The 17385-nt window shown below is 37.8% G+C and overlaps 1 protein-coding gene across 1 annotated transcript in view; it reads right to left on the bottom strand.

Annotated features, from left to right (window-relative positions):
• Positions 1-10983: 10983 nt before the first annotated feature.
• Positions 10984-17385, bottom strand: part of LOC106652831 (inhibitory POU protein) — a 41760-nt gene continuing 35358 nt past the window's right edge. The window contains exon 4 of the mRNA XM_014371971.2: positions 10984-12599. Coding sequence (XP_014227457.1) covers positions 11811-12599 — 789 coding nt within the window. The 3' untranslated portion in view covers positions 10984-11810. The remainder of the gene's footprint in view (positions 12600-17385) is intronic.

Below are 17385 nucleotides of genomic sequence, written 5' to 3'. Positions count from 1 at the left end.
AATTCAATTTGAACGGTATATAGCTAACCTTGTCTGAATTATTGACGCGCTTTTGTGTTAAATTTGAAAAAAATATCAATATTTGCAATATTAATGAGTTTCATATTTAATAAATTTTCGCGTAAAAAATAGATGGCGCAAGAACAGTTTTTTGCCTCTTTATTATACATTCGATGGCATCGTCGTGTGCGATATTTAAGATAGGTAATAGTTTTATAAATTAAATAATATACCAGAAGGCGCGAGCTCGGCTCGTATTCAACATCGTGCATGATGCAAAAAGCAGGTGTGAATGAACCTACTTTTTGTAAAAAATTTATAATTTTTTTTTTTTTGAAAAAAAAAAAAAAAAAAATTCGCGTCAAACGCCTAAGTGAAATTGAATGATTACATTGCGCTTACGCAATTGCATAATTCATCGAATCAAAACAGCACTCTTCAGTTGTTTTTCGCGGATCGCGGAAAAAGTAAGATAATTCATTGTCTCGAAGGTCGCGGCGCGCCTGCTAAAAGTGCGTACAGTAATTTTATCGAATCAGCGTCGCGGTTAATTTTTAAAATTATTGAACCTAAGTGTAAGTTGTTGTGTGCACGGGTCACGCATGATTTATGCATTTCGCTATATCATCGGGCCGGCCGCACGTGCACGTGCGCGTGTAATCACGTATTTAGAGTCGATCCTTTGTGCTCGTTCGTATACGCATTCTTTTTAATCACGTTGACATTGGACGAGTTGAACGCATTTTTTTCTTTCCTCGACGACGAAAAAAAAAAAGAAAAAGGCTTTTCGTTTTCGGCTGGTTAGAGTTCGCCGTCCCGGCAAAAAATTAGCCGTTGTCCGCGCGTATAAAAATCAACTCATTAGCGTAGTTCTCTCTAACTATCTAGGCGGAAAAGGCACGAGCAAACACACGAATAAGACGGTCGAAAAAAAAGGTTAGACGCGCGCGCAGTAGAATAAAAAGGAAAATAAAAAAGGCAAATTCCGCGCGTGTCTTTGTTCGCATAAAGGCTTGGCGCTTGCACCTATATATACGCGCGCAGGACGATTGTGTGTTACGTTTTCATGGATAATTCAGGGCGTCGTTTTCCTACTTTAAAGCCGTCGTCGACGTTTGTGCTCGCGGTTGTTGGTCCCAACGGCGTCGCTGACTACGATCTCGTTTCTGCTGCTGCTACTTTTTTCCTTCCCTATTTTTTTTCTCGCGCGCTCGAAATGTATACTTGCGCGTTATATTATGCGTATGCTCGAGACACTATAGACAGTCGAGAAAAAAAAAGGGACTTTATCAGTTGGCGAATTCTCGATTGAAGGTGTAGTTTTGATGTTTCTTTGGCTGTCGTTAGCTTTCGTTTTTTGCTTATATGAGTCGAATGAAATATAGATGAAGTATTTTCTAGTTGAATCTATAGATGTTTTTGCGCGCCTTATGAAATTCCATTTCTCGTTAAGACTTTCTCTCCGAATATGCAGTTGGCTCTATTACTTTTTATAGAAAAGTATTTGTGTTTTGCTCAGTTTTAAATTCACGCAATACTTCTTGGGGTATTTACGTTTTTCAGATTAAAGCAACATCCTTAGGCAACATTTTCCAACATATTTTTGGGATTAATATTATTATGTTTCTTGTAGAAACTCTCAATTTTCAATTATGAGCTTAAGAAAAAAACGACAATATAAAATATTTTAAAATACATAAACAGTAAGTTGTTTTTCGACTTGTTTTTTTGAGATTATTACGTTAATATCACTTTAAGTCTTCGCCACTAGATGGCGAATATCTTCGCCGGTAAATCTGCAAGGGAAAATGTAAAAATAAATATATAATTGGATATTATTCATTCAAAAGTAAGAATGAAGTGAGTTTATATAGTACATGTTTATACAGTAATTATTAATTTTGCAACAAACCAAACTCTTGTTTAGCCTTCACACGCATACAATTGTCTACTGAGTTCTCCACAAGTTATATATCGAAAAGCAGTACTTGTTTTAAGCCTCCACCGCTAGATGGCAAGTTTCTTATTCTGCAAATCTGCAAGCGGTAAAGTTAAAATAATGGTATAAGTCAAAAACACGATTTCGCTGTAAATAGTCTAACTTATGATAGATTAACTTCTGAAAATTACATCAGAGATACTACTCCTCTAGTTATCTAACTAGCAGCAGCAGAGATACAATTGGAGATTCCGAGAGCGAACGCAGCATCTCCCGCTGATTCCTGAAAAATCAAAAAAATATACTCGCAGTCTCGAACGAAGAGACACACCGAGTACAGCATGCATTTATACATCGCGTTCGCACACTCGGATTGTCATGCGCGCGTAAACTAACGGGGGTCAATGCATAAGGAGTCGCGCACACACACACACACACATGCTTGAGCGTGGAATTACATACTCTCCCGTGTTTAATCAAACAAAAGTCGCATGTTGTAGTGTACTTGCCTCCAACGGTAAACTATACAGTGTATACATGTATATAAACAACAGCAGCAACAGCAACAGCAGTGGCAAGTGCCCTCTCATGTTGATAAAAGAGCCTAAAGCGCTTACACGCAGCACACATGCCTCTCCTCCGATGCCTATGTGTGTGTGTGTGTGTGCGCATACACAAAATCAAACCGATACGTGTATATACGTGCAGCTGAATTGGCCCGAGTATATAGCGAGCCAACGAACGAAACGCGTGGCACATTTACTTGTAGTGTCCTCGGGCTATTGTCGCACACGAGAAAAGCAGTACGAGAGCCAGAGAGAGAGAGAAGGAGGAACGAGCGCGACATAAGTGGGCAACGATAGTGCGCAAACACCATTGCTCCGACGATAGAGAGAGAGAGAGAAAGAAGCAGAGAAGTATAAGGAAGCGGATAAATATAACAAGGGCGGATGAAAAAAAAAAGGAAGAAGGAGAGATATAGAGTCGCCGCCGTCGGGTACAGTGCGTGTGTTGCACGGGTGGCGGCTACGCTTACCACATGTTTTCGTCCTGCGTCTTTTGTTTCGCTAATCAGCCCGAATCGCGCCAACAATAAGATCGAGATGGCCGATTCTTTTTTTTTCTCTCTCTCACGCCTACAACGTACAGCTCTCGATATTATGTATAGAGCATCGCACGATCGAAGAAAACGAGTATATCAACGCACGAGCTTCTCGTTCTCGAGACAAAAATTAACTCTTTGTGCATATTAAATTGTAATTAGGCGCTTGATCAGTTTATACGCCTGCGCCCGAAGGCCTCTCGGCCCATGTGCATACATGTATTTATACTACCAGTGCTTTAAGCCTATATAGCCTAGCGTATATAGTGGTGCACAAGACGTATACAGAATCGCAAGGGTAAACTATGTATATACTCGGCTTACGTGTGTGTGTACTAGGAGAGCCATTGGTGCTTGCAATTGATAAATATACTCGCTCTCTCTCCGATTGATGCCGCGCGCGTATATGATGCATAAATAGAAGGTGAGCAAACATCGTTCGAGAGCTTGTTTGCCCGTTGCGCCAATTAAGCCGAGGCGCAGCAGCAGCAGCAGTACGGGAGAGTCGTCGACGAGCTTTCAGGACAGAAAAATGTCTCTCTCTCTGTAGCCCGAGACTCGAGCGAGTCTGGCCTTAATTATTCATCCCCGAGTAGCAGCCCGCTAATCTGTAAATCGTTGATTCGATTATATATATTACGACTCTCTCTCTCTCTCTTCCCAGACACGTTCTGACGTCTCTCTCTCTCTCTCTCTCTCGTTCCTTTATGAGAGCTTTTATGCATTTGAGCTCCTTCTGCGCGCGACAAAAGTTATTTATGTGACCCGCGCACCCAGATTTTGCGAGATCTCATTTCTACTCTGGAAGCTGCTGCTGCTGCTGCCGCCGCGACACGCGTGTCTCGCTTGCTTACCTTTTGGTCTGACGCGCGCGCGACAACGACCTGCTTTCCAGCAACAACAAAGGAACGGTTGCTGAATTTTACAGACGCCGTGACCAACATTCAATCTTCCAGAGTTGGTTAAATATTCACTCGGGGAGTCTGGCTGTCAAGATTGCAATCGCATCGAAATATTTAAAGAATTGCTCTTACTGTTACAAAAAAAAACAACTTGAATTTGATGCAGATTTAATGCGAAATCTGACATCGGAATCAAAGTATACAATTATATTTAATCCAGCATTAAAAAAGAAAAAACAATTCTATTCCCAAATTTAAAAATTTCAATTGAAAAACGCTCAAAAAAATTATAAAAATTCGATAATAATATAGTCAGACTTCACCGCTAGATGGCGAGTACCTTTATCTGTAAACCGTCAAGTGATAAAGTGAAAAGGATTTTATATAAGTCAAAGCAAGATTTGAATCATGAGTTTATTTCATCATTTATATAAAAATCATCTGCACGAAAAAAACCTACCCCACTTTATATACGTTAATTTTAATTTAAATATTTTTAACATTGCAGTCTATAAGCTAAAATCAATCTTGCTGCGATAAAAAAAATGTTGAGTAATTTGATCTCTGAAGTAGGAAAGAGCTGAAAAAATGGTTTTAATTCAATAAAAAACAATAAATTTATCAATAACATCGAGATTTTATTTTATAATATTACATAGTATTTATAGTTGAGTAGGTATTTTGGAACAAAGTTGGACACGAATTTTTATGGAAAATGAATTGTGGCACATGATATGTACAATAAGGGGTTATCCGAGCATTTTTCCGCTCGAATTTGTTTATGTGATATTTTTTTTTATTCTATCGGCATACAACTTCAAGAAGAACAATTTTTTTTCAGGCTTCGATTTCATAATTATTAAAAATGACAAGTTTTTACACGCACAGCTTTACGCTCAAACTTATCTCTACTCCCTACAAATTTTGCTGTAAAAAATCTAATTTTACAATGGTTAGTATAGCAGCGTTCGTTCATTTGTTGCATTCGTCTTGAAATTGCATGCTTCGTTCCAGACACTCGCCATATACATTTATTTTTAAAATTCTACGCTGCTCAGGCAATTCAACTAACATTTTTTTTCTGTATATGATATGTTTTCGTCGTTACGCTTTTAAAATCCCATAAAAAACGGATTTTTGTTTAATCGCTAATTGCACGCATGATTTATACAATATCATTCGGAGCTAAGTCAAATTATTTGCCTAGAACTATTTCTTTTAACAAAAAATTACAATGATATTCGATATTATTACGTAAAGATTGTGCTTATTTTACATGTTTAAGTATACTTGTGTCATTTGAAGAAACTCAGTCATATGTCAAAATAATTCTCACATTGTATTTACAAATATTTATTAAGTAGATGTTGAGAAAATTCATACGAAGCATCAATGATGATTTTAAAATGAGTTTTGTTACATCACATAGAATATATTAGGAAAAATCGCTCAAAAATGAAAATTTGACATAATTTTTTTGAAAATTGTTAAGTTCATGAATGTGAGAAATAAAACTAGGCTTTTGTAAATAAATGAAACGTTGCATAAAATGAATACAGTCATTAACATTATATTTGGCTGTTTTATTAATGTATTGTGCATTATTCACCATTCTCGAAACATTCAGACAGTAGAAAATGTATTTTTTTTTTGCATTTTAGTTTCTAAAAAGTTCGTTGTTTTCTTGCAGGTCAGCACTTTATCTTTGGTTTTTTAAATAATCGTGAATTAATGAAAAATCAATGATAATATATTCAAACTCTGAAGTCATTGCACATCAAAAGTAATAAGAGACCTTATGTCGTTTTAAAATTCAGGCAACCGCAAAGGTATTCATAGTTTAGTATAAAGAGAATCATCTATTACCCTGTACTAGATATCGACGTGAGAATGCTATTATTCATTATAATGCAAGTGTTAGTTGAACAATTTTTTTTTTTCATACTTCGGATTGAAAAAATATCTCTACAGGCTACCGTCGGGGGCTTCTTTTTTTTTTTTTTTTAAAGCATAAATGAAACGTCCAACGAGGTGGTTTAAGTAATAATGTATGTATTTTACCTTTATTCACAAAACGTGGCATACGTAACACGATCGGTTGTAGACAAATCGACTATAGTTGAGTATCTGTAGTTTAATATAAACTTGCAGTTAAGTACTTTAGAAAATTATAACAAATGGTATTATATCAATCCCTTAACACTTTTTTTTTTGTTGCTTTGATATTTCGTTGAATTACTTTATATCCTCGTGATCGTAGAATTTATAAAATTCAAAATGCGTATAAGTGGGCTCCCACGCGGGCACGTAAACATTTAATATTGACAAGAAAATTCATTCGTTTTATTTGGTTAATGCTTTTTTAATTTAAAATTACAATAAAAACGTATTTTATTTTACAATTCTCATAGCGCTCATCTACGAATTGACTCTCTAAGGACCAAAGCTCAATTACGAGAGTCTTTTTCAATATACAGTACAAAGCTGAGATCAATAATGACTATATTTAGATTAGCCGGTAAAGTTTTCAGCCTTTGTGAAACTCATTTCTTCTTCGTCATTTTTTTTTTCTCGTAAATTTCTTACAAAAAACAAGATCGCACAAAGGCCGCAAAAATATGAGTGCTATTCCGTATATAATCATGATAAAAACGAGTAGGTAAATAAAAATATTTCACATGACTTTTCAACATTTTTCGAAAGAAATAAACAACTAGTAACTAGATATTGCACTAATAATTTTTTTCGCTCTATATCGCGCGCTCGTTTTTTTTTTTTGAATCGCCGAGCGTTACACAATTTTTTTTAAATTTTATTTCGTCGCAACTATACACAATACGTACCCTCTAAATGTACACGATCATCCGCAAGTACGTCGGATGCATACGGGGTTTTTTTTTATGTTCAATTATTAATGTTATAATCGGTGATCGCACTAATTATAATTTAATTAGTTTAAGTACGCAATTGGCATTTTTGAAGATTGCCGTCTCTGACCGTAAAATAGCTTAGTTATCTTAAAACTTGTATGTACACGATAAAAGTTATTTTATATATATATTAATTATAATTTTTCGTGATAATTTATACACTTTGTTCTTATACTTCGTTAAAAATTATGGTTCTGACTCGATAATCTTATTCGAAAATTATACATATACGATATAACTTTGCACAGTATTAGTGATTGCTTTTCAAATACACCGACACGGTATACGCCCGCCGCGAGACCGCATATATATACGGTCGTCGAGCGCGCAAATGTCGATCGCGTAATGTCTATTTATAATATGTATAATCATAAGGTAATTTACAAATAACGAACGCCTAGTTTTTTCGCTCGTACGATCGACTGCTAATTGTTTTCTCGTACGGTACTCGAAGCATGACATTACCGAAGTTTTTACAGGGCTTCAGGACATTCGATGAAAAATCGATAGGATATTTTTAATATTAACAAAATATACATCGGTGATGTTTTGTCGTCAATAATAATTCCTCGATAATATCGAAATTATAGACATCAACTTTTTTTATTATAGTTGATGCGCGTGCATACTGTAATCGCGACTATAACATTAAGTAGACGAATGAATATATGTATGCCGTATGTAAATAACGTCGTTCTATAGCGTGGAAACCTCCTTACAAAAAAGTTTTAGGCGCGACACGTGCTTGACCGCGCACAGAGTTCAAAAAAACATGCTTTATGTCCAGGTACAAGAGGCAAGGAGTATTAAACATTAATGTTTCTTTCTTTTGATAAACATGCCAACACTAACGCAAAATATAGGGTAATTTACAATGAGGCAAAGATTTATTATTAAAGAAGAAATGTAATATTTTTACACAATTTTATTTTTCAAGCGCGAGGCATACTTTTTTGACTCTGCGTGCAATTAAGTACGCGATAGCGCCAACTTTTGTATCGTAGTTTCTTGCTCTTTACTTTTAGATCCGAATGAAATTTTTTCATTTGATTTCACGAATAAAAATATTTTAAGTTCGATACCGCACTCGAATTATTTTCGTAAAATTAACATTATCGATATCGCATCGTATCGCGAAGCCCCGAACAACCTAAGCTGTCTCTCTATTATACACGCGGTGACAACTGTCCCGATGGTTATAATCACAACACGACTCGCGCGTATTCGGTTTTCAGCCTTTTTTTTTCGCGTCGCGCTCGTATCATTATATGCCAGTTTTAGCGGGCGCGGGGGGGAAAGGGTGTATTTATATATGTGTTACATCATATTATATTGATAAACGCTTATATGTACATACAGCAATACGGTATGCAAGGGGAGGGCTGGAGAATAATCAATTTCGGTCGCGGCAGTAAGACAAGTCGGGGCTCGCTACGTGCAAGGTTATCAAGTGTTTTTACCCTTATTCTTTCCGTCAACCGAGCTCCGGATATATCGGAGCTAGACGTATGTGTCGCAGAAAAGAGTTGTATGGAATAGACGATGGAAAAAAAAATAGAGGTAGCAAGGGCCTATCGATGATGCCACGATATTATAAGCTGCGAATCGCGATCGTATCGTATTTATAGACGCTATGCGCTACGATTCATCATTTTTTTTCGATGATGTATGTCGTCTAATTTTACGTCTTGGATTTTTTTTGCATCATTTATGATGTTTCGTTGTATTTAACTGCACATCGAGGCGTGACTCGAAATCGACGGATATTAGTAGCTTGCACGTCGCGAGGATCTTTCTCGGATTACCACCGGTATTTTCATCCATTATTCTTTATCGACCCCTGCGCAACTCGTTGACTATTCTACTAATAAGGGTTACAGGGGATATTGCTTGTTTTTTTTTTTAATAATTTTTTTTCCTCGTATTAAGATACAGTCTTACTCACTGATTGTCCTTTATCACTACTGAGTGCAATTAAAAAATTCACAATATCGTTTTTGCTTTTCATTCGGCTTTTTCGATCCAAATCGCTGCGTGTGAGTTTAAAATTTTTTATAATTTTTCAATTATTACTTCGTACATAATTCCTTGTCAAAATGATATTAAAAAAAGTTAATCATATTATGTGATCGTTGATTTCCTTTTTTGCGTGTATGTATAAGTATGTATACGAGATAATCTTTCGATAATTTAATAATTACTGTATGTAATACATTTGTAACGCGTGCTTGCGAAGAAACGGCATTTTTGCTCCTATATATTATCGTAACTCATATTATTAATTAACTATTATGTATAAATTGTTTTCTTTTTTTTTGTTCGTTATAAGTTAGTTTGCGTTGTTCCCACTCGAAAATCGTCATTAGGATTAATATCACTTTCCCTGTATACAATATAATATATAATGAGAATTCCAAGTAACAATAGATTTAATTTAATTTTTTTTTATACATACTATACACAGAAGCTTATGTTTCAAGTTGTACTTTTAAAAATCGTTTCTTCCCCGATAACTCGCTTTCGTTTATTCATCGATAATCTCGAGTTGCACTGCCTATACAAGCGATTAATCGCATGCCTCGTAAAAAACGGATTCGTCTCAATTATTGAATTTTTCAAGCGCGACGCACGCGCGAAGATGATCGATCGCGTATATATATTACATCGAAATTGGCTGAAGGGGCTGCTGCTGCCACCGTGACGCAAATAAAATCCACCCGTCCTTATCTTCTTCTTCTTCTTTTTTTTTTCAACGAATGTATAAATATCGAGAGTAAAAACTTGATAATATACCTTTATGCATATATGCATGTCGCGCGCGGCTCCTAGTTTCGCGCGTGCTCTATTTATAAAATCATACCCGCGCGCTGCTGCTGCTGAGCTTTCCCGTATGGCCATCGATCTGCGCGGGGATTTATTTCCGTACACACACACGTACACACCAGACAGACATATAGACGCGAGCCCGCCCGCCTATCTCTCCGGCTCCGCGACAGGTGAAATCGATTTCGTGCGAGCTTTTTGCGACGACGACGACGACGATTATGCCGTGTACGCGCACTTATGTACATACAACAACATTATGTATAGCGACGGTCTGGCCGACTCGTTAAGATGAGAAATTCGAGTAATTATCTTATTACACGCGCGGGCGAGCTTCTTTTGCGCTTTTCTATTCCTATTACTCGATCGGCGTAGGGAGTAGCGGGTATTTTACGCGCGCACAAAACGCACTATATATGCAGCCGCAAGCACGCATTTATATAAACGCACACACGAGCGCTTAATGCCTTTCGAGGAAAAGCTCGCGCGTACGCGCGTTGATTGATTTCTCGGATCAGCGCAGCTAGGTTTGGTTTCTCTACGAGGGTGTCTATATCATCGTATTCTCGACGCAGCGAATTTCATTATTGCCTCTCTTCTGTGAAAATCAGCGCAATTTTTCGTTATAATATTTAAGATATAATGACGTCCGAGTTTCTTACGGTACGCGAAAGCTCTCCCCCGCGCGCGCGCGCGAACACAAGAGCGAAAGAGAGAAGAAGAAAAAAAACTATTCACGATATACGTATGTACTTTGGTAAGGAGAGAGAGAGAGAGAGAGAGAGAGACAACCGTATTTTCCCGCGAAAAGAAAACAATATGGCTTTATCCAAGAGCAAAGTTCAATGCGAAATGAAATTTTGAAAAAGGAATATATATATCCGGCCAACAGTCGGGTTGAAGCTTTCGATCAATTTTGCGCCGCTACGTAATACATATTGTGTGTTCGGCTTTTGTCGAGTGCGGCCACCCACACACACACACACACACACAGACACAATCGAAACATATAACTGAAATCAATCAGAGCCCTCCCTCGTGCCTTTTCTTCGTTCGTATACAATAAAACCGGTGAGAGATCGATATATACGACGAAGCCTGGATTCTTTGGCGGTATACGATAGTGTATACATTCAAAACAATCCGCGCGCGCGCTCGCCTGTGTGTGCTCTATTTGTGTCAAAAGAAGAAGACCAAGACGACGCGACGACGACGATAGCCGCTCGCGAGCCGGAGAAGTAAAGTGAGCAAATATATATCGACGTTACAATTATCTTCTTTTTTTTTTCTCTCTCTTTCTCTATTGGCAGCAGCGAGTACTTAGAGCTCCTAAAACCAATTCTCGATTTCGCGCAGGAGTAGTAGTGGTAGACGGAGAGGCTCGCGTGTGCACCATCGTGTATGTGCATCGGCAGGCGCATTCTCGAGACAATCGACAAAATAAAAAAGACAAGCAAGAAAACGAGGAAAGCACTACTCGCGTTCGTATGTACGCTATATACTCACACACACTTGATGTATGTAGTGCCTTGCGCGAGGCTACAGTACAGCATGTGTATATAGCGTACACGATACACGTGCCGTCGAAAGACTTGTATAGAGTACATATATATATAATAATATAGATCTATATGTATACGTTATATACACGTATATGTATATGCATTGGCTTGTGACAGACTGACAAGACAGACTTACGTTTCTCTACCCCCTTTTTGCGAGAGGTAGAGGGAGACGAGAGAGAGTGACAGTGAATATCGTCAAACTCGATTAATGTCGCGTCCGCCGACGGATCGAACCCTTGTATTATACTTGGCAAGCGTCGCGTGTGTGTTATATTACTACACGCCTGCCCGACTTTTTTTTAAGCCTCTCCTTTGACTCCTGGAGTCGCTCGCTCGCGATTCGCAAAAATTATTATTATTATCATGCTGCACCACAATAATAGCGATTTTCTTTATTTTAATAATCATTGCGAACGCCGCGCGACCACTGTTCAGTTGCGGAGTGCAAATTCAAGGCCAGCCCTGGTACTCGCCCGCGAGTGGTTCGGGCTTCGGTTCGAGGCTCGGCGGCTGGTACAGTCAATTCTGCTGTCACAAGCCGGCCTCGGGTCAATGCTGGGCGGCGAACTTCATGCGCTTCTGCTTCTGGCGCTGATTGCAGAACCACACCCTCACCACGTTCTTCTTCAGGTCCAGCTTCTCCGCTATCGCGGCGATCTTCTCGCCCGAGGGCCTGGGCTGCACGGCGAAGTAGGCCTCGAGCGACCTCTTCTCCGGGGCGGCGATGCTCGTGCGCTTGCGCTTCTTCTCGCCGGCTGGCAGCACCGACGGGGCGTCGGGGTCGCGTCGCTTGTTCTTCGCCTGGGCCTCGGCCTCCTCGAGCCAGGCTTGAAGTATCGGCTTCAGAGCGATCATGTTGTTGTGCGACAGGGTCAGGGACTCGAAGCGGCATATCGTCGATTGAGACAGGGCCCCGACACCGGGCAGCTTGAGATTGGCCAGGGCCTTGCCCACGTCGGCCTGCGTCACGCCGAGCTTGATGCGGCGCTGCTTGAATCGCTCGGCGAACGCCTCGAGCTCCCTGGGGTCCGTGTCGGCGTCCGGATGGAGACCGGCCGCGGCGGCGGCTGCGGCAGCCGCTGCCATCGCCGGATGATGATGCGGATGGGGCACGCTGCCGCCGATCTGGCTGTGATGGTGGTGGTGGCTCATCATGCCGTTCATGCCGCCGTAGACCGAGGCCGGGCCGTGGATGCCGCCGTGGTGGCCGGGATTCGTCGCCGCGGAAGCGGCCCCGCCACCGCCGCCCGCGGAGGCGTTCTCCGACATCGGCGTCAGGGTCGTCATGGAGTTGGCCGGATCGAGCATGTCCAGCGACTCCATGCCGGGATGGCCCATCTGGAACAAATCGAAAGCGAGGATACACCGTTAGAGAGAGATATTTATACATTGAGATCGATCGATGTGCATCTGAATAGATCATTTCTAAATAATTTCGTTCGTGATTTAACTTATGCAATTAGTTTGACTTTGCCACTTGCAGATTCTCAAATATAGGTACTCGCCATCTACAGGTGAAATCTGGCTTTAAAAATAACCGATGAAATTTTATACATCAAATCTGCATGTTCAAGATTTTTTAAAACCGTGAACGCGAATGTCAGGGAACACTTGTATCAATATTCATATGTCTATCCATTATGTTTCCAAATTGGATCTAATAATCAGATTCTGTAAAGCTGGGTGATTGTACTGTGCTTTTCATTGAAGGTAAATTTTTTTATCTTGGGTTATAATGCGAGTACTTGGCAGAGGTACAGATTTAATTATGGCTTGACTGAATTATTTAACCGTTGGTGAAGTAGTAAAAGTGCAAACTTTTATTTGCTGCTTCCTCAAAGGAGTTGATTTTTGAAAATTCAACGAATTCAATTCGAAGCATTAAAATGAGATTGTGGATTAATAAAAGTTTTAGGGTTATAATTTGGGATAAAAAAGCTACCATACATCATTTAATATTTAGAGAATGTGGGAAACATTTTTTTTGATTTAAATTAAATTATTAAATGATTTACACTTCGATTTTTTGGTAAGATCATATTTTTACTATCGATCACATTTCTTTTAATTACAAAAATAATCAGTTCGTTAGCAAATTTATCTAAATCTTTTGCACTAGTGCTCATTTCATCAAAAATCCAACTTGATAGCCAACTAGATTCTCGCTCCATTTACAACTCCAAACAAAACGTTAAAGAAGCTCTCGGCTAATCGTTGTATAAATAGATACAGGAATCAAGTAGCTAAGAAAATGGACGGAGAGTAGTAATTATTAAATCGCAAAATCTGAAAATACCAGAACCACAAAGTAAAAAGGTGTAAGGTATATGCCCCTTTTTTCGATCATGTCCCTATATTCGATTAATAATAAATATTAACAACTTAATTTTACATAAAAACATTTTTTTTAATAATTGGCTGAATGAATCGAACATCTTCAACAGAAAAACATTATTCAAAATCAGATATCAAGTTTCAATTCTACATAAAAAATTAGGGCCTAACTGATCGAAAATAGGGGCGTATACCTTAATGATAGTTGATATCAGTGAGACTTAATCAATTAGGCACAAATTTTACTAAAATTTTATAAAAATACATGTACAAATATCTATACATATTTAAAATTGTCAATATGAACTGTTATTTATAGTGTTTGAGTGAATTCACTTTTATCTAAATTTTTTCTTGCATTTCTTTGCGACTTTCGTGTACTGCCTTTTGATGCCTAATCAATTTTGATTTTTCACCAAATTTCTTCTCACACTTGTCGCATGCGAAATTCTTCTGACCTTCATGGATTGTCCTTTGATGTTTCAACAAATCTGATTTTCTTCCGAATTTTTTCTCGCACTTGTCACATGTAAAATCTTTTTGACCTTCGTGTACAGTCTTTTCATGCTGAACCAAAATCCATTTTTCTCCAAACTTCTTCTCGCACTTGTTGCATGCATAATCTTTGCGACCTTCGTGTACTGTCTTTCGGTGTTTAAACAAATCTGATTTTTGTCCAAACTTATTTTGGCACTTGTTGCATTCGTAATCTTTGTGGCCGTTATGGACTAGTCTTTGGTGTCTGAACAATTCTGATTTTCTTCCAAATTTCTTCTCGCATTTGTTACATGCATAATCTTTCTGACCTTCGTGTACTGTTCTTTGGTGCAAAAGCAAATCTGATTTTCTTCCAAATTTTTTCTCGCACTTGTCACATGTAAAATCTTTTTGACCTTCGTGTACAGTCTTTTCATGCTGAACCAAAATCCATTTTTCTCCAAACTTCTTCTCGCACTTGTTGCATGCATAATCTTTGCGACCTTCGTGGACTGTCCTTTGGTGTTTAAACAAATTAGACTTGACTCCAAATTTTTTCTCGCATTTGTCGCATGCAAAGTCATTGCCATCCTCGTGGATTGTTTTTATGTGAACGAGCAAATTACATCTGTATCCGAATTTTTTGCCGCAATAGTCGCATGCGTGATCTTTGCAACCCTCGTGTACTGCCCTTTGATGATTTAAAAAATCAGACTTAGGTCCAAATTTCTTCTCACACTTGTCGCATACGAAATTCTTCTGACCTTCATGTAATAACCTTTGGTGTTTGAACAAATCCGATTTTCTTCCGAATTTTTTCTCGCATTTGTCACATTCATGATCTTTCCGGCCTTCGTGAACTGTCTGTTGATGCTTTAAGAAATCGTAATTGCATGTAAATTTTTTCTCACACTTGTCGCATGCAAAATCCTTGCGACCTTCGTGTACTGTCCTTTGGTGAACGAGCAAATTAGACTTCTGTCCAAATTTTTTTTCGCATTTCTCGCATGCATAGTCTTTCCGGCCTTCGTGTGCTATCTTTAAGTGGGTTAGCAAATTTGATTTTTCTCCAAATTTCTTTTCGCATTGGTCACATGAAAAATCTTTTCTGCCTTCGTGAACTGTTTTTTGATGTCGTATCAAATTCCTTTGTTTCCCAAAAATTTTTTCGCACTTGTTGCATTGGAAATCTCTTCGACCTTCATGGATTACCTTTTGGTGGTAGAGCAAAGTCGATTTATATCCGAATTTTCTTTCACACTTGTCGCAGACGTAATCTTTGCGACCCTCGTGTATTGTCTTTTGATGACCGAGTAAATGCTGTTTATGAATAAATTTTTTCTCGCATTTGTCGCATGCAAAATCTCTGCGACCCTCATGGACTGTCTTTTGGTGTCTGAACAAATGCTGTTTTAGTCGGAATTTCTTTTCACACATGTCGCATCCGTAGTCTTGTTGGACTGCTTGTTGGTGTCTGATCAATGATAATTTTTGTCTAAATTTTTGCTCGCACTTGTCGAATGCAAAATCTTTCCGACCTTCATGGGCTATTTTTTGATGTTTGATCAAATTACTTCGTTCTCCAAATTTTTTCTCGCAATTATCGCAAACGTAATCTTCGCAACCTTCGTGTACAGTCTTCAGGTGGAAGAGCATATTCGATTTTTTTCTAAATTTTTCTCCGCACTTGTCACATAAAAAATCTTTGGGACCCTCATGGACTGTCTTTATGTGCGTGAGCAAACTCTGTTTATTTCCGAATCTCTTTGCACACATTTCACATAAGTAATTTTTTAATACTTCGTGAAATATTTTTTTGTGCTTAAGTAGAGTTGATTTATTCTCAAATTTCCTCTCGCACTTGTTGCATAAGTAATCTTCACGATCTTTATGTACTAATTTTTGATGCGTAACTAAACTCGATTTTTTCACAAATTTCTTCTCGCAATTGTCACATGAGAAATCTTTGCGGGCTTTGTGTTCTGATATTTGGTGTCTACTCAAATGACTTCGAAACTCGAATTTCTGCTCGCACTTGTCACATTCGTAATGTTTTTGTTCATTGTGAATTATATCTCGGTGTTTTATCATACTTGATTCTAATGTAAATGCCTCATGACAAATATCACAAATATATTGTTTTTCGTTTGAAAAAAAAATGTTAAGTTCACTTGCATTATCTCTTGAGATAACTTCGTCGAATTTCTTCTCACATTTATCCATTTTGGTGCCTAAATTTATTAATCGATCAATTTATTTAGTGCCACGGAAATGGAATGAATAGAATTTATCTTCTGATTTTATGGCTTGTTTGATCGGGAAAGACAAACATTCAAACTAATTTTACTTTACTCATGATGAGTGTTTCGAAGAACTATGTCAAAAACGTTTATGATTGTATTGTTTACAATTAATTTACCAATTCATCTGTTTACTCGTTATCCTCACTATCATGTTTGAACACTATCATGTTTGAATAATTGAAAATTTCAACTGGAATATTTTTGACCTCCTACCAGATTTACATTAAAAAATTCCAGTTGTATCGATTAACTAGATCCTTGCGCAAACTAGTATATTTTAAAAAAATATACCACAACTAAAGCTTCGTCCACAGATTATATGATCAAAACTTGCTTATGGGCATACCTACGTAAAACTTCGCTATGCGTTGAGTAAACCTGCAAGAAAAGAGCGAACGAGAGCGATAATGTTAAGAATAAAGACTACCCAGAGACACCAGAATTATTTTATAATTTTATTATTGGTGCTTTAACAATAACCAGAATTGTAACTATTGGGTCCTTTTTCATTGGTATAACTTTTTAAATCTTTTTACTCATTTTTTATGCTTTCAAATTGAATTTATTTATTTGTTGAAGTTTTACTTTCAATAATTATTCTTAAGCAGCTGTTCATTGATTTTTCAATGTTTTGTATAATAAAATGAAATGATTAATATTGCAGAATTCGTTTTGTATCGTAACATAAGATATATGTCGGAATCAAGTATTTCATATTTGACTTGAAGCTTTTTGATTCCAACAATAGATGGAGTATTGGAAATCCGCAAGTAACAAAAAAATTTTAAAAATATTTAAAAAAGGGGTACACCCTAATAAATATAAGTACATAAGTACATTCTCTATTGTACATTATAATCATTTTTTTAGAATAATTCTTGCTTTTAAGCTTGTCGAACTATGGCACTTTATAATTTTTCACGGCTGTTCTAAAGACGCCAGTGACAATGAAAAAGCAATTTTAGAATTTGCTCTGGCGTTTGATTGGTTTCGCGCTGTCGAAAAATTAT

This window comes from Trichogramma pretiosum, unplaced genomic scaffold, assembly GCF_000599845.2.
Source record: "Trichogramma pretiosum strain Unisexual culture from Peru unplaced genomic scaffold, Tpre_2.0 scaffold58, whole genome shotgun sequence".
In the NCBI taxonomy this organism is placed as follows: Eukaryota; Metazoa; Arthropoda; class Insecta; order Hymenoptera; family Trichogrammatidae; genus Trichogramma; species Trichogramma pretiosum.
This window is presented reverse-complemented; position numbering and strand designations above follow the sequence as displayed.